Raw genomic sequence first — 23,347 nt, forward strand, 5'->3', positions numbered from 1 at the left:
TACATACTACATATATACTACATGCATGCTACATACATACTACATGCTACATACATACAACATATATACTACATGCATGCTACATACATACTACATACATACTACATATATACTACATGCATGCTACATACATACTACATGCTACATACATACTACATATATACTACATGCATGCTACATACATACTACATGCATGCTACATACATACTACATGCTACATACATACCACATATATACTACATACATACTACATACAATACATTCATACAATACATACATAGACATACAGTACATATAACATAGAGTAACATACTTACCAATACTTGTCACATTGTTCCCCGAAGCCATTGTCTTTTACGGAATAAATATTAACATAACAAACCACAAAAATACTCACCCACGATCCGAAGCAGTCCACGAGTGTGTCCCACGACGATCTTGGGTAGAGAACTGCAGCATCAGCTGTTGCTGCCGTTCTCTACGGGCTGCAGGAATCCAATGACGGAAGGTAGGTATCCTTCCGCACTGTATTCCTCCGCCACTTAAAAAAAAAAGTCCCTAGTCTCACTTTATGCCATTGCTGTGTGGGAAATTCCCACGCAGCAATGGCATAAAGTGAGACTAGGGACTTTTTTTTTTTTAAGTGGCGGAGGAATACAGTGCGGAAGGATACCTACCTTCCGTCATTGGATTCCTGCAGCCCGTAGAGAACAGCAGCAACAGCTGATGCTGCAGTTCTCTACCCAAGTTCGTCGTGGGACACACTCGTGGACTGCTTCGGATCGTGGGTGAGTATTTTTGTGGTTTGTTATGTTAATATTTATTCCGTAAAAGACAATGGCTTCGGGGAACAATGTGACAAGTATTGGTAAGTATGTTACTCTATGTTATATGTACTGTATGTCTATGTATGTATTGTATGAATGTATTGTATGTAGTATGTATGTAGTATATATGTGGTATGTATGTAGCATGTAGTATGTATGTAGTATGTATGTAGCATGCATGTAGCATGCAGTATGTATGTAGCATGCATGTAGTATATATGTAGTATGTATGTAGCATGTAGTATGTATGTAGTATGTATGTAGTATATATGTAGTATGTATGTAGCATGTAGTATGTATATAGTATGTATGTAGCATATATGTAGTATGTATGTAGCATGTAGTATATATGTAGTATATATGTAGTATGTATGTAGTATGTATGTGGTATGTATGTAGCATGTAGTATGTATGTAGCATGCAGTATGTATGTAGTATATATGTAGTATGTATGTAGCATGTAGTATATATGTAGTATGCATGTTGCATGCATGTAGTATATATGTAGTATGTATGTTGCATGTAGTATATATGTAGTATGTATGTTGCATGTAGTATATATGTAGTATGCATGTTGCATGCATGTAGTATATATGTAGTATGTATGTAGTATGAATGTAGCATGTATGTAGTATGTAGTATGAATGTAGCATGTATGTAGTATGCATGTTGTATGTATGTAGCATGTATGTAGCATGTAATTTTTTTTTTTTTTACATTCAACACATTAGCCGGATGATGGGACTACTACTGTCCCATCATTGGCTAATGTGTCAATCACTGTCATGGTAGCAGGCATCGCCCGATGGGACTTGTAGTCCCATCGGACGATGCCTGCACAGACCCCCGAAGCCTGCACAGCCCCCCGGCAGGCCGGCACAGCCCCCCGGCAGGCCGGCACAGCCCCCCGGAGCCTGCACAGCCCCCCGGCAGGCCGGCACAGCCCACCGGAGCCTGCACAGCCCCCCGTCAGGCCGGCACAGACCACCGGAGCCTGCACAGACCCCCTGGCAGGCCGGCACAGCCCCCCGAAAGGCCCGTACAGACCCCAGAGAGGCTGTACAAGGGAAAAACAGGATTTTTCTTATTCCGATACCGGAAGTCCCATAGACTTGAATGGGACTTCCGGTATCGGAATCGGCGATACCGATACTTTTTTTTAAGATCGGCCGATCCATTCCGATCCGATACTTTGAAGTATCGGACGGTATCGCTCAACTCTAGTGGTTTGGCATTGTCATTTTGAAAAACATCTCAATGGAAACAGGAAATTACTTCAACAATTGATAGTCTTTATTCCAGATACACTAACAGCTCTGTTGTTACATTGATTTAGTCGTGGCACCAGTGGTATGGGAATTTTTTCCAAAGTGTCCCAGGACCATAATTCAACACAACACTAGGCTGCATGTTGCTCGTGCTATTATGAGCAGACCACATGAGCTAAACATGCTATCAGGGTCTGCAGCATCTATGGTCTTATCTCCCATTTCCAACATCTGTGACATCAGATGGCTGCTATTCCATGCAGTTTATGTTCTTCTATAGTGCGATGCCCTTCTGGATGAGCGGTGAGCAATCAAGAGAAAAGTTTGGTGCTGGGCATTGCCGAGGGATTATTGATGGTACTTTGCGGTTCTGTGTGGACTATTGCAAATTAAATGCCTGCACGGTGCGAGATTCATATCCACTACCCCGTATTGAAGAATCCTTGTATGCTCTGGGGAACGCAAGATACTTCTCCACTTTAGACCTGGCTAGCGGGTACTGGCAAGTGCCTATGTCAGAACACAACCAAGCGAAGAAGGGCCTATATACTACCTAGGGGCCTCTACGAGTTCAACAGAATGCTGTTATGATTGGCTAATGCTCCTGGTTCTTTTCAGCGAATCATGGAATGATGTTTGGGAGATTTAAACTTTGAGGCCACTCTCATCTACCTGGATGATATAATTGTGCTCGCCCCCACGTTCAAAGAGCACTTACAGCGCCTTGAGCAAGTACAGAAATATGGGCTGCGGGTGAAACCATCTAAATGTCACGTGTTCGGCACCCAGATTGAGTACCTGGGGCATGTGGTCTCCGCAGAAAGTGTACGTCCGTCCTGTGAGAAGATTGCGGCAGTGCAAGACTGGCCTACCCCGAGAACCGTAAAGGATGTTCAAGCCTTCTTTAGGGCTCACTGGGTATTATAGACTCCACCCACATTGTGAATCTGTTATTAGAACTGTTGAAAGGAGTATCGGCAGGATGATTCAGTGGGGAGAATACCAGGAGAAAGCGTTCCAAGCCTTGAAAATGGCTCTGACAGAAGCTCTGGTCCTGGCCTATGCTGATTTTTCTCAACCCTTCATTCTTCATACAGATGGGAGCTTACATGGGCTCGGAGCCATACTGTGACAGATCAAAGGTGGAAAAGAGAGAGTGATTGCCTATGTGAGTCATTCCCTCCATGACTCTGAATGGAATCCAAACAACTACAGCTTTTTCAAACTAGAATTGTTGGCACTGGTATGGGCCATGACAGAAAAGTTTGCGGAATACCGTTCCGGGTTTAGGGTACTGGTGCGCACAGACAACAACCCACTGGCCCACTTGGAGAACGCGAAGTTAGGGGCTCTGGAGCAATGTTGGGTCGCTAGAATGGCCAAATACCGGTACAAAATAGCCTACAAACAGGGGGCTGAAAACACCCATGCAGATGCGCTATCCAGGATTCCATATAAGCAGCCCGGCCCTAACCGACATGAAGAGCTGGAGGCCGACGAAGTGTCAGAGTTCCGAGGATCTGCCAGAATGTTGGCAGCTACTGGGGAACAAAATCGGGCAGAGTCTCAGAAAGGTGTGCTGGGAAAGCCTCGTGATGAGTGGGCACGAATTCAGCAGGTAGATGGAGAGCTTGCCCGACTTCGGCAGTGGGTGACTCTCAAACAACTGCCTATCCAGGAGGAGAGAGAAAACCTGTCTCCTGGTATGAAACAAATCCTATGGCAATGGGAGAGGCTACAACTGAGAGAAGGATTGCTGTATAGAAAAGTCCAGCTACAGCGGGACCTGACTGTCACTTGGCAAGTAGTGATTGTGAGAAGCTGAAACATCAAGTGGCCACAGAGGCACATGAAAAAGGGGCCCATTTTGGTCAAGAAGAAAACCTTTCAGTGGTTGCAGAGACTGGTGTACCATTCACTGCTTAAAACAACGGTGGGAGAAGTATGTATACTCTGTAGGAACTGTCCAAACCTCCGGAACAGAGAGCTCCCACACAAACTAACGTAACCGCCATCCTGTTAGAATTGTTGATGATAGACTACCTGACATTAGGCCCAGCCTATCAAGGGTATGAAAATTGTTTAGTCATGGTGGACCACTTCCCTAAGTTCGCTGTCATGACCCCTACTTGGGATCAAACTGCCGAATCCGCAGCTTACGCTATCTGTAAAAATTTAATTCAAGTATATGGCTGCCCGAAAAGAATTCACTCAGACCAAGGTGCCTGCTTCTTAGGGCGAGTCTTGGAAGAGCTACACCATTTGTATGGAATTGAGAAATCTTGTATGACCTCTTACCACACTCAGGGCAATGGAGCATGTGAACGGTTCAATCGAACCCTAATTCAAATGTTGAGGACCTTAGAAGAAAATTGAAAGGCCCGTTGGACGTAATTTGTAGCAGAACTAGTGTGGGTGTACAACAGTCGGGTACATAGCACCACAGGATACACACACTATACTCTACTTTTTGGCAGGCAAGGAAAAGAGATCATCGAACTGGAGCTGGACCCAGAGGACTACCCATGGACGGGGATGTCCACCTGGGTCCAAGAACACCGTCATCGATTGCAGACTCTACATCGCCTGGTGCAGACCCGGTTTCGAGAGTTGAAACACCCAGAGATGGCTCCTCTACGGGGGACAGCTCTACTGGCCGGAGACTGGGTACTAGTTAGAGAAAAACATCTTCGAGACAAGTTAGATCATCGATGGGAGAATACACTGTATTGTGTATGACGGCAAGTCAGTTCTGAAGGGCCTATCTACGAAATTCAGCCCGAGGGTGCCAATGATGGTCCAACTCGTATTGTGCACCAAATCTTGTTACGCCCCTGCATGTCTAAAGACCCTATGCGAATAGAGAAAGAAGAGCACGATGCTCCTGAGAATCTTCTATCATTCACTAGTGAAGATGAAGATGACGAATGCTCTGAACCACCACGGGTAGAATCAGAAGAAGAACAGAAACCTGAGACCCCTGGGACTCCTGAAATTCCTACAAGGGCTGTTTCTCCCGGGCTGAGCGTGCCTCTACCTTTGTCTATTGAGCCTGATTCCATTACTCAAGTAGAACCAACTGATATTACCAGTTTACGACATTCTGAACGTTCAATATCAGGAAAACCCCCTCACCGATTTGATCAGGATAGATTTGTTTGGCAATAAGTTGTTCGAAACATAGAAGAATGTAAACGCATACTTCAAGAACTCTCCCCGTGGATTGGCAAGCACAAAGAGATGGGGAATGTTAGGGGTAAGGAACTAACTAGGCATGTCTCCTCCGTGAAGGGTCCAGAACCGTCGTGCTGTGACCTATATTGCGGGGTAGAAAGACTGAGACTCCAGACCATACTCTGTGTTTGAGAAAAGGAGGCGTGACTAAGCGGACAGTGCTGCAGCGTGCGAGTGACCAGACAGTTTGGAAATTCGGGCGCACGGAACGCCTGTGAGGTAAAATCAGCTAAGAAGCATCTGGGCAGAGCAGAGCCTGGGATGATAGAGCGCTTTGACAGGAGATCGTCGACTGAGTACCGTTCAGACACCACTGTCCCAGCCAACATCACTGCCCTGGCTGACACCGCTGACAAAGCCGCCCCCACTGCCACAGCCACCCCCGCTGACAGTACCTACCGTGAGAGACAAGGTCTGTGAATGGGACTTAGGCGTGTGTCAATTTGTCTCAGCGAACCAATTGCCCATTGTAAACTGTGTTTGGGCAGTGCTGCAAATCTCCGGAGTGCTGGGACACTCACCACTGAGGATAAGGACGTATCCCTCTTCATCACCTCATCTGCTGGACCCAAGACCTGCATCAGGATCCCGAGGATTCACCGCCATCGTCAGGACCATGGGAGAACACCTCGAACGTCAAAAGATAATACACCATTTACCTCAGGATTGTGACAGACCCCCACTGTGATGCAATCTAGATAGCACCAGTCACAGACAGAAGTTCAACCATGACTGATGCCTGAGTGATAAGTTATATTTTATTGTATTGCCGTCTTTACTTGTCCCTCTTCCTTAAGTTATCCCCATTAGCCTTTTGCTGTATTAGGGAATATTAGCCCTCCGTTTTCTCCCTGCATGGAGTTTCTACTGTATAATAAACCCCTTTCACCCTTGGTCTGTGTGCAGTCCGTTTCTGCATCCTACGTGCCTGCAGTCTCCTCACACACACAACGGAGACAAACATGTGTATAACAAAGCATGTGCAATTGCAATAATTGGGAAAAATATTTCATTTTCTGGAACAATTTCAAGGGTGCCAACACTTTCAGTCATGACTGTATATGCTACATAGTAATCCAAATTTTTTATTTTATTTTACTTCATATAGATCTAATTTTGTTTCTGAATTTATTTTTCTTACTTTAAATTAAAATGTGTTTCTTTTTATTGAAAAGCTGGGCAATTGTAGTAAATTTACTAATATCCAGAAATATTTCTTCAGGGAGTTCTATGTCATACATAAACTAGACCATGGGCTAAGTTCGATGCAGTATCTGGCCTAATCACATCAGTCTGCACTTGTTATATACAGTGGGGAAAAAAAGTATTTAGTCAGTCAGCAATAGTGCAAGTTCCACCACTTAAAAAGATGAGAGGCGTCTGTAATTTACAACATAGGTAGACCTCAACTATGGGAGACAAACTGAGAAAAAAAAATCCAGAAAATCACATTGTCTGTTTTTTTTTCATTTTATTTGCATATTATGGTGGAAAATAAGTATTTGGTCAGAAACAAGCAATCAAGATTTCTGGCTCTCACAGACCTGTAACTTCTTCTTTAAGAAGTTAAAGAAGGTGCCATTACTACATTACCTGTAGTAATGGCACCTGTTTAAACTTGTTATCAGTATAAAAAGACACCTGTGCACACCCTCAAACAGTCTGACTCCAAACTCCACTATGGTGAAGACCAAAGAGCTGTCAAAGGACACCAGAAACAAAATTGTAGCCCTGCACCAGGCTGGGAAGACTGAATCTGCAATAGCCAACCAGCTTGGAGTGAAGAAATCAACTGTGGGAGCAATAATTAGAAAATGGAAGACATACAAGACCACTGATAATCTCCCTCGATCTGGTGCTCCACGCAAAATCCCACCCCGTGGGGTCAGAATGATCACAAGAACGGTGAGCAAAAATCCCAGAACCACGTGGGGGGACCTAGTGAATGAACTACAGAGAGCTGGGACCAATGTAACAAGGCCTACCATAAGTAACACACTACGCCACCATGGACTCAGATCCTGCAGTGCCAGACGTGTCCCACTGCTTAAGCCTGTACATGTCCGGGCCTGTCTGAAGTTTGCTAGAGAGCATTTGGATGATCCAGAGGAGTTTTGGGAGAATGTCCTATGGTCTGATGAAACCAAACTGGAACTGTTTGGTAGAAACACAACTTGTCGTGTTTGGAGGAAAAAGAATACTGAGTTGCATCCATCAAACACCATACCTACTGTAAAGCAAGGTGGGGGAAACATCATGCTTTGGGGCTGTTTCTCTGCAAAGGGGCCAGGACGACTGATCCGGGTACATGAAAGAATGAATGGGGCCATGTATCGTGAGATTTTGAGTGCAAACCTCCTTCCATCAGCAAGGGCATTGAAGATGAAACGTGGCTGGGTCTTTCAACATGACAATGATCCAAAGCACACCGCCAGGGCAACGAAGGAGTGGCTTCGTAAGAAGCATTTCAAGGTCCTGGAGTGGCCTAGCCAGTCTCCAGATCTCAACCCTATAGAAAACCTTTGGAGGGAGTTGAAAGTCCGTGTTGCCAAGCGAAAAGCCAAAAACATCACTGCTCTAGAGGAGATCTGCATGGAGGAATGGGCCAACATACCAACAACAGTGTGTGGCAACCTTGTGAAGACTTACAGAAAACGTTTGACCTCTGTCATTGCCAACAAAGGATATATCACAAAGTATTGAGATGAAATTTTGTTTCTGACCAAATACTTATTCTCCACCATAATATGCAAATAAAATGAAAAAAAAAACAGACAATGTGATTTTCTGGATTTTTTTTTCTCAGTTTGTCTCCCATAGTTGAGGTCTACCTATGATGTAAATTACAGACGCCTCTCATCTTTTTAAGTGGTGGAACTTGCACTATTGCTGACTGACTAAATACTTTTTTTCCCCACTGTATATACAGTATACATACAGGCTCAAATACTGATTGGATGGCCAGTTAGTGTATAATATGTCTTATTGCTAATGCAAAGCTCTGAACAAAATTTGCATCGTATAGTGTACCTATTGTGTAACTTATTCCATTCTGGTCATACTGACAGCTTATAAGGACAAGGACATCTTTCTTTTGTTGTAACATTTGTTGCTGTGCTTGTGTGAGAGTTACTATATTTCTTTCAAGTGTAATTGGTTAACCATATCCCAAAAGAAAATCTTGCTACAGAGCTTCAGTGCGACAAATGTCTCAATGTCTGCTTCACTATGTATTTTCATTTTTTTTTCTTTTATGAAATCTTGATATTCAATAGTGTAATTATTTATATTTTGACAATTCAGCAGGTCCAGGGGACAGTGTTCCCAAACCCCAACTGTGATCCCATGATAGATGCACAACTGATTGGAGGGGCTCTACAAGGATTTGGTCTGTATTATATTATAATTATGAAATATATGTGTTATGTACCTTTATAAATAGTTTATCATTTATTAAATGTATATGTTGTCCAAAGTTTGAAGAATTATATACCTTTTAAAACCAAAACTGGCAAATATTGGTATAACACATACACACATACACACACATATAACCACACAAAACCAACAAAATAAAAGTGTAGGCCACGGATTCCCAGCATGTCACATATAAATTAACCCAATAAGTTCCATGTCTTGTGGTTGTGACATTCCAAATGCCAGAAACAGTGAGCCATCAATACTTGGCTAAAATAAATGATATGCTTTGTTATTTCAGCAGTGAAGACTAGAGAATTTCAATACTGTATTGTCAAAATGTATATACTAGGGGGGGTCGAAACCGGTCACCCACTTTAAACCATTCGCACCTTGTGGCATAAGAGTATGTAGGAGAGAGCAGTTTGTTCCAGCAAACTGCTGTAATATTTCTATAAAATGATGGTGTGAACATAAGAGCAGTGCAAAAAATCACTCAGGGGCGCCTGCTGTATTGTACAGCTGACAGCCTGCTCTAACAGCTGGAATCAGAGATTTGTTATTTAACCACGGAACCTAAAAGGTTTTACAGCAGGAGGTGGCTCCCTCTGTACCCTAACAAATTCTTTGTGACATGGGTGCTAATAATGTCAGAACTGTTGACAAGTTATAAAAACTCCAAATGGCCCTAATGAAACTACAACTCTTCCTGGAAGACCTCCTACAAGAACTCTGGAAGAATAAAGTGACAGCTCTTCTAATGGAGTGACAAAATAAAAACATGTCGATGTAAAATCAGTAAAACATCAAAAACTCATCAATTTGGTATCAACAATTTCACCACTTGAAACTAAAATAATAATTTGCTGTGTTAAAAGTTATTAATTACATTACATACACTACAAATGCATCAAAATGGTCAACAAAAATACAATGGATACTCCAAAACAAGCCTTAATGCTGCTACATCAACAGAGAAATAAAAAAGTACTAGCTTGGCCCGTGCAAAATTTTTGCACATTGGTTGTCGGGGACTCAGGCAATTTCACAGAAAGCAAGCTGGTCAAATGTAAATGTATTTCATGAGCTGATTAACACAGACAGGTATTTATATATGTAGATTGGTAATACAATAAATTGTTTTGATAAGTAGAGGCCAAAAAATGTTTTCCGGTTGAGGTGCCACCTGCAGGTCATTGTGTCTTTCTGCGGGTTTATAAAAATGAATGTTTAAACTGTATTTAGTGATAAAATCATGAATGTGTGGTTTGTTTGGTTGTTTTCTTGCTGAAGGGAGCAAGTTTACCTTTCAAATGGTGTGTCGTGTGTGTGGGGCGAAGTAATCAACGAAAAAGCAGTGCATGTTTTCAAATGTGTTGGTAGTATGCTTTGGGGTACTGTCGTGCCACCTGCAAGTCATTTTTCCTTACTACAGGTTTATGAAAATTAATGTTTAAACTGTATTCTGTGATCAAATAGTGGATGTGTGGTTTGGCTATTTTCTTGCTGAAGGGGGCAAGTTTACCTTTCAAATGGTGTATCATTTGTGTGTGTGGATGCAGTATGAACCGGGATACAAAGGAATCACCGAAAAACAGTGTTTAGAAATAATAGAATAGATGACCCTTGGAATATGGAGGTGAAAAAAATAAAAAATCATTTATGGCTCAAATTAGACCTTAAACAGGTTGTCCAGTCTTTGGATTGGTTATCAGTTTCAGAACTGACACCCTTCACTCCCTATGTTCAACTTTTTGCCGCTGCCGCAGTGTCCGGATGTAGATGCCTGGAACAGCACAGCTCAAGACACCATGTAGTGGATGCGCACTGGTACTGCAGCTCAGCGTCCAGTACTCTGGAACAGTCACTGCACCGTGGATAGAGATGTCCTGTTACAGCTCTGTAAAATGTGTACATTCAGCTGAAGGAGTTGCAAACAGCTGATCGGTTAGGTGTTTTACGATGCGCCTCCATTGGCCTAATATTGGTTACCTATTTTGTGGATAAGCCATCAATAACTAAGTCCTGGAAACCCAATTATTGGAAAAGAAGCTTTCGCTTTTTGCATTTGGTACTTAAGATGAACTGTAATCCAAATAAAACTAGCCTCTGTAGTCATCTAGGCAATTCTCTTACTGTCATTAATTTTAGTAAATTTGGCAAAAATATTAGCATAGTATTTGATTCCTTTCCTGTGATGCTACCAACAACAAAACTTCACACAATGTCGAATCGTAATAAATGACAAAAATCTTTATTGAAAAAGCACATAAACTAATAAAAACAAGGCAGGCACCACAAATACAAGAGAAAAGGTGGGTAACCAACAAAGACACCCCTAGAAGCAATGTATACACCAAAAAAAAACAATATAGGAATCTAACCAAGAATAGGTTTTACACTGTTATGCGCATCATATTAAGCACTATTATAAATAGTATTGAATGGTATAAAAAGATTCACCTGCTCTATGCAATCAAGGACACGTATATAAGCTAATTATAATTATAAATATCAATAAATAAGGTGAAGAAATATCAGTAACAAAGTTGCGTCCATAATTGCACAAAGCAAGTGAAAATAGCAGTAGATAACAATCAGTGCCAATAGACAACAGGTATATCAAGCTGGTTGGAAATAAGTTAGGCATAGTTACCAAGGAGGCACACCTGGGGAACCCACCACACCCGACGCGCGTTTCGCACTGAAAGGCTTCCCTTTCCTGTGATGAAAAATACCAAATCTAATACAGAAAAAAACCCACTGATGCTTTGTTAAATATTGTAATTAAAGAATCAGTAGCATAAATGCTACTTTAAAGCCTCCATTTCAGTCCCTACTTCACTTCATCAGCACAAGATGCCTATCATTAATGTTTCTGAAATGAGTGCTTTAATTGTTTCTGGTATTTAGAGCACTATTTGATAACTGATTATTTGAAGCACTTTAGCAAGTGTTCCCCACAACACTCCATCTACAAGGAATTTAATAGAGTTTAATTACTAGGCACTGTATGCTAAAGGCACAAAACGTTGCTCATCTGAGATACATTCAGTTTATAGTTTAAATGATGCATCGACATTGAATTTTAATCGGGTATATACGAATGCTAGGCAGAGTTATAGGCAATTATAAATTTAGACATCTCATTAGCAATTTATTCTCAGCACAGATCAAAAGTTGTAAGCTATAAATTAACCAGCTATTCTTTTATGCAAAGATAAACGTGTACGTACAGTGTATACTAAATCTACTGCAACACAATCTGTCTGCACTGCATAAACTATCCTGCATGCGCAGCACTCTGAATCATCATTGTAAATGGTGCAAGAAGAGACATTTCGTTACTAACCTCCTCCTTACATTCTAGCAATTTAGAGAACGACTTTGCTTCTTTCAAAGTTTCACTATATCGATTTGATCAAAGAAAAACACCACAGGCTGTCCCATAAATCAATAAAATTGATGCTTCGTTATGTTACAATTACGCACTTAATCTCCTACAAGTAAAGAAATGTAAATTGCGTTTTACTCAATAATTCACCATGGGGCTATCTGCTTTAAAGGGAATGCCTCATAAAAATGATCTACGATTTAGATCAAGCTTTTATGTTAAACATATTTTTAAAAAATTGTATTGGTGTTTTTTTTTATTATTATTATTATTTATACAGTAATGGTCAAACGTTTTCAGCAGGTGTGGAAAAGTGCAGCAAAGTAAGAATGCGTTAAAAAAAATGCAAGTGTTAAAAGTTTATTTTCATCAATTATTAAAATGCAAGGTGAGTAAACAAAAGAAAAATCAAAATCAAAATCAATATTTTGTGGGACTACACTTCATATTTAAAAGAGCATAAATCTTCTAGACACACTTGCTCAAAATCAAGGATTTTGTAGGACTATAGTATACAGTTAAAACATACAGCTACTTATGATCATCATTTTCATACATAGGCCTACAAATACTGAGGCAAAATACTTAACGTGTGAACGTGGCCTGATAGCGTGTTTCTGCTACTTATGACTTCCCGCAGACAGAAGTTGCAGTCACAAGAGATTGCAGATAAAAGGTGAAGACGGCAGCAGGGAGTATAGGAGCAGGGCAGGGACCTTAGATTAGTAGCACCACTCCAGGGCAGCCCCCCCAAAAAAAAACCCACAAAGTGTTGCCTTGAGTGCATAATTCCAGCATTCAATCTACACCAAAAATGCATACACTGGGAAACATAAAAAATACAGCAAAGACCCAATAATATATATATTAAAAACTCCACTTCTCACCAATCACACATTAACAGTTTCCATCACCAGATCACACACATAGCCGGCAGCTTTTGTTTTGGCCAAAAGATTTTTTAAGCCGCCTCCACGACAAGGTAGACTCTTTTGGCCGGGTCCTACTGTACTCTAACCTATTAAACATTTGTTAAAATATCCAATACAATTTTGGTATATTTTATTTATTTTTCAATTTTTTAAATGATCAATAATATCACATACAAGGGACAAATTCATCACACCATGACCAGACCACATATTACCACCATATTGTGATCTATAATACCACATACAAGGGACAAATACCACTGCACCATGACCAGACAACATATCACCACCACAGTGACCGAATAATACCACATACAAGGAACAAATACCACCACATCATTACCAGACCACATATTATCACCACATGGTGACCAAATGATAGCACATACAAGGAACAAATATCGCCACACAATGGCCGGACAAAATATTATCCCCACATAGTGACTGAATGCTACAATACTGATCATTAATAAAAAACACAATACTAATATCACTATAAGTGCCATTATACACAGGAGATCTGTACTTAGTATGCAGTGTCTGTGTAAAGGTAATACAGTGATCACCAGTAACACTATACACAGGAGCTCTGTATATAATGTATAGGTAATACAGTGATCACTGGTGACATTATACACATGAGTTCTGTATATGGTGTCAGTGCACAGGTAATACAGTGATCATTAGTGACATTATAAACAGGAGCACTGTATATAGTGTCAGTGTGCAGCTAATACAGTGATCACCAGTGACATTATACACAGGAGCTCTGTATATAGTGTCAGTGTACAGGTAATACAGTGATTACCGGTGACATTATACACAGGAGCTCTGTATATAGTGTTAGTGTACAGGTAATACAGTGATTACCGGTGACATTATACACAGGAGCTCTGTATATAGTGTCAGTGTACAGGTAATACAGTGATCACCAGTGACATTATAAACAGGAGCACTGTATATAGTGTCAGTGTACAGGTAATACAGTGATCACCAGTGACATTATACACAGGAGCTCTGTATATAGTGTCAGTGTACAGGTAATACAGTGCTCACCGGTGACATTATATGCAGGATCTCTGTATATAATGTATAGGTAACACAGTGCTCACCGGTGACATTATACACAGGACCGCTGTATATGCAGTATGCGGTGTATAGAGTCAGTGTACAGGTAACACACTGACTCACCAGTGACGTCTCTAGGTGAAGTCATTCATCTTTGCTTTTCATCTTTCCTCCAGCACAAACCGCCATCACATCTTCCAGCCAGGGTTTGTCTCTGCAGGAAATAACACAGTAATCTAGAGCACCGCTTGCAGAACACATTACTTAATTTTATCCTAAATTCAAAACTACACTACACCAGATGAAGAAACGACAGTGTCGCTCTGTACAGTAACAGGACTGCCCCCCATTTAAAACAGTATCCTCAAAAAATAAAATAAATACATCACTGCAGTAATAATATCCCTTAATTAGCATAAAAAGCAGGAATAGAACAATGCACAAAATAGATTATTTGTGTAGCAAAGTGGATATTAAAACTTTACCTTTATTAGGTAAACTTGTAAAAAGCCAAATTAGTCAAACAAAAACAAAGGGGTACCACAGTGAAGGATGTGCCCTATAACCAATGAACAGAAAAAGGGGTGGGTTGTTAAAAAGGTACTACTGGCCTCTCAGATCCTCAATATTAATCTGACCTGATAGCAAAATGACTATAGTTGCCCATAGGATATGTCAATCACTTGCCCTAGTTAGTAACAATAACATGTATTGGTATAGCATCCTTTTCTTATAAGCACCACTTATTTGTACCATATAAATGAGATCATGTAAATACTATTCATCAAACCTCATAATGTAACGTGCTATTGGAAATATACAGTCACACCTGGTGGAAATGAGTCTCAATGTATGGTAATGTGACTGTAAATTAGGTCAATGCTTGTAAATCCACCTATATGAGTACCAAAAGAGCAACCACTGCGCAGATCAAGCCGTATCAGTGGGATGTAAGCAGCATCATGAATGAGGCATTCTGAGTAATGTGCACCAAAATACAACAATGAGTTATATGATCCTGCTTCCTCATATTAAAAATCAATTTCAACCATCGGGGCATCGCTAATGCAAGCCTATGGGTGTGAGAAAAAATTGCACAGCAATTGGACCATGCGAGTGCTGTCCAATTTTTACGCCCCCGTGCCCTTTGAAAAGCCTGCAATTCATCTGCCGCATACAGTAAAATCATAAAACCACAGAGTGGCAGGTTAGAGTACAATAGATAAAATAGATATATACACATAGAAAATATAGATATATAGATGTCAGTGACACACACATATATGTATATATATTACATAAATAGAGAGAAGAAAAGCTGGCAATTCAGCAACCACATAGTGTAAAATCACATCAGGAACCAAAGGGATAGAAGAGATGGATTACATACAGTAAATACACATACAATAAGTAGATATACAGACGTACCAGCAGAGGGAAAACCGACGGCTGGGGGCTGATGTTTATATCCTGGGAAGGGGATAATACCCATGGAGCTTCCCAGGCTATTAATATCAGCTCACAACTGTATACTTGACCTTTTCTGGCTATTAAAAAGAGGGACCCTAAAAAAAAATTATGCAGGGTCCCCCTATAATTAATGATCAGCAAAGGCTATACAGACAGCTGCATGCTGATATTAATATCCTAGGAAGGGGGCATGGATAGTCCCCCCGGCTAAAAACATCAGCTCTCAGCCACCCCAGAAAAGGCGGATCTCTAAGATGCGCCAATTCTGGCACTTAGCCTCACTCTTCCCACTTGCCCTGTAGCGGTGGTAAGTGATGTGATAGTTGGGGGGGTTGATGTCACCTTTGTATTGTCATGTGACATCAAGCCCCAAGGTTAGTAATGGAGAGGCGTCTATAAGACCCCCATTACTAACCCTATAGTCATATCGTATAAAAACACACACGCAGAATAAAGTCCTTTAATTGAAAGAAAGACACAAACTCCTTTAATAATCTTAATTAAACCATACTTACAACCTCACCAATTCCACTGACGCCCTTGTCATCTGCAAAACAGTTAAAAATAAAAAAACAACAATATTCCTCACCTTTCAGCAGAGATTCTGCTAATCTATTTGTCCCATGACGAGTCTAGCTCTGCTACATCTAGCATGATGCGAACATACAGCCTGTCATCCAACAGAGACACTGAGCTCCGTGCGAGCATGAGAAAACTAGCGCTGACGTCAAAATGGTGAAGTGAGTTCATTGGTGTGAACTCGCAGGACCTGTCTGACGGCACCGCCAGCAGGAGAACTTTCTCACGCTCGTGGTGCCCTCAAACAGTCTTATTATTGCTGTAATTTTACACTATGTGGCTGCTGAATTGCTCTCTCTCTCTCTCCATTCCCAGTAACACCAAACAAATCCGCACACCAAAAAATGCATTCAGATCCGCAGGAAATCAGCATCAATTCCACATGTAAAACGCAAGCGTTTTTCCCTGCATTTTCTGCCAAGAGATGCAGATTCTCTGCATAAAATTCTGTAGGCTAATCTGCAACGTGTGTGGGTCACCCTCCCAGGGCTGTGGGGTACTCGGTACCGGGCCAGTGTCGGCAGGATGTGTCACAGCAGCGGTGACCCGGTCCGTGGCCCTGGGCGCCCAATTAATAGGGGAAGTTTGAATGGTGGAATGTAGTTGATTAAAAGAATAGTTTATGACGCCACCTGTGGTGTTCGGCAAGTGAGATGTTAAGCCGACACTGCATGCAGATCCTCTGGAACTGGTGGTGTGGTGCAGCCAAGATGGTGTAGCTCCCCACAGGTGGAGCTGTAGTCCCAGGGCAGTGTAGATGTAGGGGTAGAGGAGAGGCACAGGCGGTGTAGAAGCTGGTACCCCGATGTAGTGGTACAGGGTATGTAAGCGCAAGAATAATTGGAGGACACCAGGGCATGTAGTTCCAAAGCTTTACTCACAGTCTGTAGTACACACAGGTGCCTGCCTCCATGCCGTGTCCTCCGGGTCAGGGACTCAGTCAAACTCCAGGTCAGATGGAACGCTCCCTTCCAACACTCCGCCAACATGTGCCTTTCTGAACGTCTCCTCTTATAGAGCCTTTGGTGTGAAGTACTCCTTGTACTGAGTTACACTGGAGTTCCTCCTGACAGATGTTCCCAAGAACCATACTTGCACGGCAGACAGCTGTAGCCTGCTTCGGGGACTCCTTACTCCTGAGTCCCGGCTCAATCTCCAAGTTGCTGTTGTGCCCCCAAGTCTTAGATGGGAGTAGTGCATTTACAGCTCACTACTCCACCGGTGTCTGCTGTAGGACCATTAGTATCCATACAACCTCGGGGACCGGGCCCCGGCCTTACACTTAGAACTTCTAGGCAGGGTTCTCTCCTAACCCACGTCCTCTGTTCCCTTTTACTCCTTCGTTCCGTACTAGTCTCTCCTTCTTATGGAAGATCAGGTTTCTGTTCAATGTCTTTCTCCTTCTTTCCTTTCCCGTGCCAGCAGACCCAGGTCACTGAGGTCTGCTGCTGCACCTCCTTCCTCCATCCCTCTCCCGGGGATCCTCTCTCCACACTCTCTCCTACTGACTGACCGACTGACTGACCTGAAATCCTAAACCTTCCCGCTCTTTTATGTATTATAACTCCACCCGCCTCCCAGCATGTTTCGTGTTCCAAGCAGGGAGCCACCAAAGGTGCTCTGCTACACTCCAAGCAGGGAGCCGCAATGTAGCTTTGCTGAACTACTGTGTTGTGTGGGATGCAGGTGTTGGAGCGTGGTCAGGAGCCTTCAACCTACCTGGATGGTGGGGCACCACACCTCAGGAGGAGGTGCAGTACCTCTGTGGCAACTGAATCCTCAGGGGCGCCACATGTACATACCCTTAGTGTGACTCCAGCCTTAGCCATTATCTGGTAATTCGTGGAGGTGAAGTCCTGAAGGATCTCTCTGTATGTATACGTTTCAACTAACCTTGATAGAATGAACATGTTAATATACAGTGTATTGAAGATTTTTGCTCATTAGATTTATCTGTTCAAACCTTTGTCTACCACCTCCACATAAGAACAAGCGATGTAGAGGAAGAAAATATTTCTGTAGAATAATTATAGTAGTTGAATAATAATTGCCCAATGCTTATTTGTAAATCTGGAAGAGAAATCAAACTCTCACATATTGTCATAAAGGGCCAGGAAGTGAGAGAATGGTAACTATGGAGTCTATTGTCTATGCTGTACATACATCTCTACATATGTCTATTCAATTCCCTTTGTGATCAGTGATTATTAGATGGAACAGTGTATTTATTCCTCCTTGAACTGACAGACTGAGACAAGTAAACCTTTCTTTCTATATTTTTTCTGTTATTTCATTATGCATGCAATCCGAGCTTACTCAAGGCCAAAGCTGCTAAGACAATTGTCCAGTGTATGAATAAATTGCAACATTTTCTATATAAGCTCATTATTCATTTAATTAGAAAATCTTAGATTTGTGAATTTTGGCTACAAACTTTATCAACAGATGTTAAACCTCTTCCCACAAAAGCATGTTGTATTGAAGTCATGGGATGGGGTCCTCAGGTATGGAGGTGGCTCAGGAGCTGATCTTCCTCTATACTCAGCAGATAATAGCTATATTACTGTATATAGCCAGCATCTGAATCTAACAGCCACAGCTGGCACCCAGTTCTGGCCATGGCTGTTAACCATTTAAATGCTGCTGTCGATCTTTGACTGCGATGTTGTAATTGAACACATGTCAGTGCTCCTGTGCAGCGGCACCCATCGGCCCCCCATGAGATGATTGTGGGGGACCGATGGGTATATTATGACAGAGGAGGGTATGCTGAAGACATAAAAGTAGTATCAATAAAAATGTCAGCTCACAGCACAAAAAACAAGCCCTTACTCAGCACCATCAACAAAAACATGGGTGTCGTAAAATGGCAACATGAAGCTTTTTTTTCTTTTTTACAATACTCTGATTTTTTATTTCATCACTTAAATAGAAAAAACGATGCATGTTTGGTATCAACATAATCATACTGACCTGGATAATTATGCTTCCAGGTGATTTTTACAACACTATGAACACCCTATTAACAAACCCCAAAAAACAATGACAAAATTGCATTTTATTTTCACCACTTCATCCCACTTGATATTTTCCCCCATTTTTAAGAATATTAAATAAAAAAATGAGTAGTGCCATTCAAAACTAAAATTTATCACACAAAAAAAAATTCCTCATTAGTGATGAGCGAGAATACTCGTTGCTCGGGTGTCCGCCGAGTATTTTGGCGTGTTCAGAGATTTAGTTTTCCTCGTCTCAGCTGCATGATTTGCAACTTGTAGACAGGCTGAATACATGTGGGGATTCCCTAACAAACAGGCATTCCACTCATGTAATCAGCGAGTCCAGCATCCGCAAATCATGCTGCTACGGTGGCAGAAACTACATCTCAGAGCACGCCAAAATACTCGGAGGACACCCGAGCATGCTCAGAAAAACCTGAGCAACGAGTATACTCACTCATCACTAGTCCTCATACATCTATTTCAACAAAATCGCAAAAAAATGAAAAATTGCATGGTCCTTTAGTGGTTAAGGCTTGGGGTTAAGGCTCAAAATATTAAGTAACAAAGCCATGGGTAGAACAATTAGATTTTTTTTAACCCCTTTACCTCCAAAGGTGGTTTGCACGTTAATGACCGGGCCAATTTTTACAATTCTGACCACTGTCCCTTTATGAGGTAACAACTCTGGAACGCTTCCACGGATCCTGGTGATTCTGACACTGTTTTCTCGTGACATATTGTACTTCATGAAAGTGGTAAAATTTCTTTGAGATAACTTGTGATTATTTGTGAAAAAAATGGAAATTTGGCAAAAAATGTTGAAAATTTCGCAATTTTCCAAATTTGAATTTCCATGCCTTTAAATCACAGAGATATATCACACAAAGTACTTAATAAGTAACATTTCCCACATGTTTACTTTAAATCAGCACAATGTTAGAACCAAAAATTTTTTTGTTAGGAAGTTATAGGGGTTAAAATTTGACCAGCGATTTCTCACTTTTACAACACCATTTTTTTATAGACCACATCACATTTGAAGTCACTTTGAGGGGTCTATATGACAGAAAATATCCAAAAGTGACACCATTCTAAAAACTGCACCCCTGAAGATGCTCAAAATCAGATTCAAGAAGATTATTAACCCTTCAGGTGCTTCACCGGAATTTTTTGAATGTTTTTTTTTTTTAAATGAACATTTAACTTTTTTCACAAAAAAAATCACTTGAGGTCCAATTTTTTTATTTTACCAAGGGTAACAGGAGAAATTGGACCACAAAAGTTATTGTGCAATTTGTCCTTAGTAGGCTGATACTGGATATGTGAGGGGGAACCACTGTTTGGGAGGGAGCTCGGAAGGGAAGGAGCGCCGTTTGACTTTTTTAACGCCAATTTGGCTGGAATTGAGATCGGACGCCATGTCGCGTTTGGAGAGCCCCTGATGTGCCTGAACAGTGGAAACCCCCCACAAATGGCACCATTTTGGAAACTAGACCCCAAGGAACGTATCTAGATGTGTGGTGAGAACTTTGAACCCCCAATGGCTTCACAGAAGTTTATAACGTACAGCCGTAAGATTAAATAAATCATATTTTTTCCACAAAAATAATCTTTTCACCCCCAGTTTTTACTTTCCCAAGATGTGTGGTGAGCACTTTGAATCCCCAAGTGCTTCACAGAAGTTTATAACGTAGAGCCATAAAAATAAAAAAAATCATTTTTTTTCCACAAAAATGATCTTTTAGTCACCAATTTTTTATTTTTCCAAGGGTAACAGGAGAAATTGGACCCAAAAAATTGTTGTCCAATTTGTCCTTAGTATGCTGATAACCCATATGTAGGGGTAAACCACTGTTTGGGTGCATGGCAGAGCTTGGAAGGGAAGGAGCACCATTTGACTTTTTCAGCGCAGAATTGGCTGGAATTGGGATCAGATGCCCCTCATGTGCCTGAACAGTGGAAACCCCCCAGTTCTAACTCCAACCCTAACCCCAACACACCCCTAACCCTAATCCCAACCCTAACCCTTTCCCTAACCAGAAAATGGAAATAAATACATTTTTTTAACGTTATTATTTTTCCATAACTAAGGGGGTGATAAAGGGGGTTTGGTTTACTATTTATTCATTAATTTATTTTGGGAAAGGGGCGTTTACACCGTTCTGCGTGTGGTAAAATTGATTAAGCAGTTTTATTCTTCGGGTTAGCACGATGACAGCGATACCTCATTTACATTTTTTTATGTTATGGTGCTCTTATACAATAAAAACAATTTTATATAAAAAATAATTATTTTTGCACAATTTTATTCTGTGAGCTATAACTTTTTAATTTTTTTGCTGATGACACCTTATGGCAGCTCGTTTTTTGTGGGACAGTATGACGTTTTCAGCGGTACCATGTTTAGTTATATCCGTCTTTTTGATTGCGTGTTATTGCACTTTTTGTTTAGCAGTATGATGATAAAGCATTGTTTTTTGCCTTCTTTATTTTTTTGAAAAGGGTTCACTAAAGGGGTTAACTAGTGGGACAGTTTTATAGGGCGGGTTGTTACAGACACGGCGATACTAAATATGTGTACTTTTATGTTTTTTTATATACAAAAAGAAATGAATTTATTGGGGAATATTTTTTTTCTTTATTTAGGAATTTTTTAAAAATAATTTTTACACATGTAAAATAAAATACTTTATTACTTTGTCCCAGGGTGGGACATCACTATATAGAGTCAGATCGCTGATATGACACTTTGCACTACACTGTGTCAAATCAGCGATCTGACAGGCAGTGCAGGAGGTTTCTCAGTGCCTGCTCTCAGCAAGCACTGAGAAGCCACCTCCCTGCAGGACCCGGAAGGACCCCACGGCCATCTTGGATCCGGGGGCCTGCAGGGAAGAGGCCCTCGGGACAACGCGATCACATCACATTGTTCTGAGGGTCTCAGGGAAGCACGCAGGGAGCCCCCTCCCTGCGTGATGCTTCACTATGCCCCCGGAACACTGCGATCATGTTTGATCGCAGTGTGCTGGGGGTTAATGTGCCGGTGGCGGTCCATGACTGCTCCTGGCACATAGTGCGGGGTGTCAGCTGTGATAATCAGCTGACACCCGGTTGTGATGTACTATCCCGTCCATGGGCATTAAGGCCCAGGGCACATGGACGGGATAGTATGTCAAATGTCGGGAAGGGGTTAAGGTACACTGACACTAGTTCACATCCATATTTGCAAATTGCCACTTCAGAAAGGAAGAGAACTTAAACTCTTGTGCCACCTATAGGAAGTAGCAATCCTAAAAACTGCTATCAGTGATCAAAGGCAGGTGTTATGTATCCTATCTCATTAGATCCCACAGCTAGTGCACATGCGTACTGTCATAAACTCAGAAGTAAATCCTTCAATTCTCACACTCACTAAGGGCGCACGTCACAATGAAATCTCCGGATGACGTCGGAGTCATGCGTACTTAGTAGTTTTGAGGCCATCAAGAAATGGCCGGAGTAAGCCTCCCAGCCCCCCATAGGAGGCGTGGGCAGAGGCCATCATGACGGGGGGTTGAAGGGTTTAGCGGGGGGAGGTGTTAACAGGGAGGGGGAGCCAGGGGGTATTTAGGAGAGGGTCGGGTGTGTTCTCGCCCTCTGTTCCTGCTCTCCCAGCACCAAAGCAGTCATCAGCCACTTACTAGGATGGTGGGTGTTGAAGAGGCCTTGGATCGGCTGCGGGCTGCAGCGCTGGGGCAGCCCCCGGGATGGCTGGAGGCACACGTCACCTGGTTGCTCCCAGGTACCTCCGGGCAAGCCGAAGGGAGGGAGCACAGATCGAGGCGGGTGAGGCCTCCGGAACGGCTCTCACCCGACATCGCTCCCCAGGCCTTGCGTCGCCGCAGGAGTCCCCCTCGGGACCCTCCAGGTTGCGCGACGTGTAATCCTCCTTCCAGTGCGACTCGGCCTGTGAGGAATCCTTGTGTGCGGCGAGGCCCTGCGGTGGTGTCTAGGCCTCTGCCTCGGTCCAGGAGGGGGCGGAGCCGGCACGCGCCGGGCGTCACATTTCCCCTGCTCCTTCGGGGGGCCGCAGCGGTGACGGGTACGCCGCGTGGCCTGCCTCCCATGATCCGAGGACATCGGCCGCCAGCAGACTGGCGGCCTGCCGGGCGGCAGG

At 42.2% G+C, this 23,347-nt stretch overlaps 1 protein-coding gene across 1 annotated transcript in view; it reads left to right on the forward strand.

Moving 5' to 3' along the window:
• The window catches only part of ANXA10 (annexin A10), a 168,446-nt gene that overhangs the window by 12,434 nt on the left and 132,665 nt on the right, over nucleotides 1-23,347 (forward strand). The window contains exon 2 of the mRNA XM_073576000.1: nucleotides 8,633-8,717. Within this exon, the coding sequence (XP_073432101.1) occupies nucleotides 8,633-8,717 (85 nt within the window). The remainder of the gene's footprint in view (nucleotides 1-8,632; nucleotides 8,718-23,347) is intronic.

The sequence above is a fragment of the Dendrobates tinctorius genome, unplaced genomic scaffold, assembly GCF_039654945.1.
Source record: "Dendrobates tinctorius isolate UK_male_01 unplaced genomic scaffold, ASM3965494v1 ptg000008l, whole genome shotgun sequence".
Lineage (NCBI taxonomy): Eukaryota > Metazoa > Chordata > Amphibia > Anura > Dendrobatidae > Dendrobates > Dendrobates tinctorius.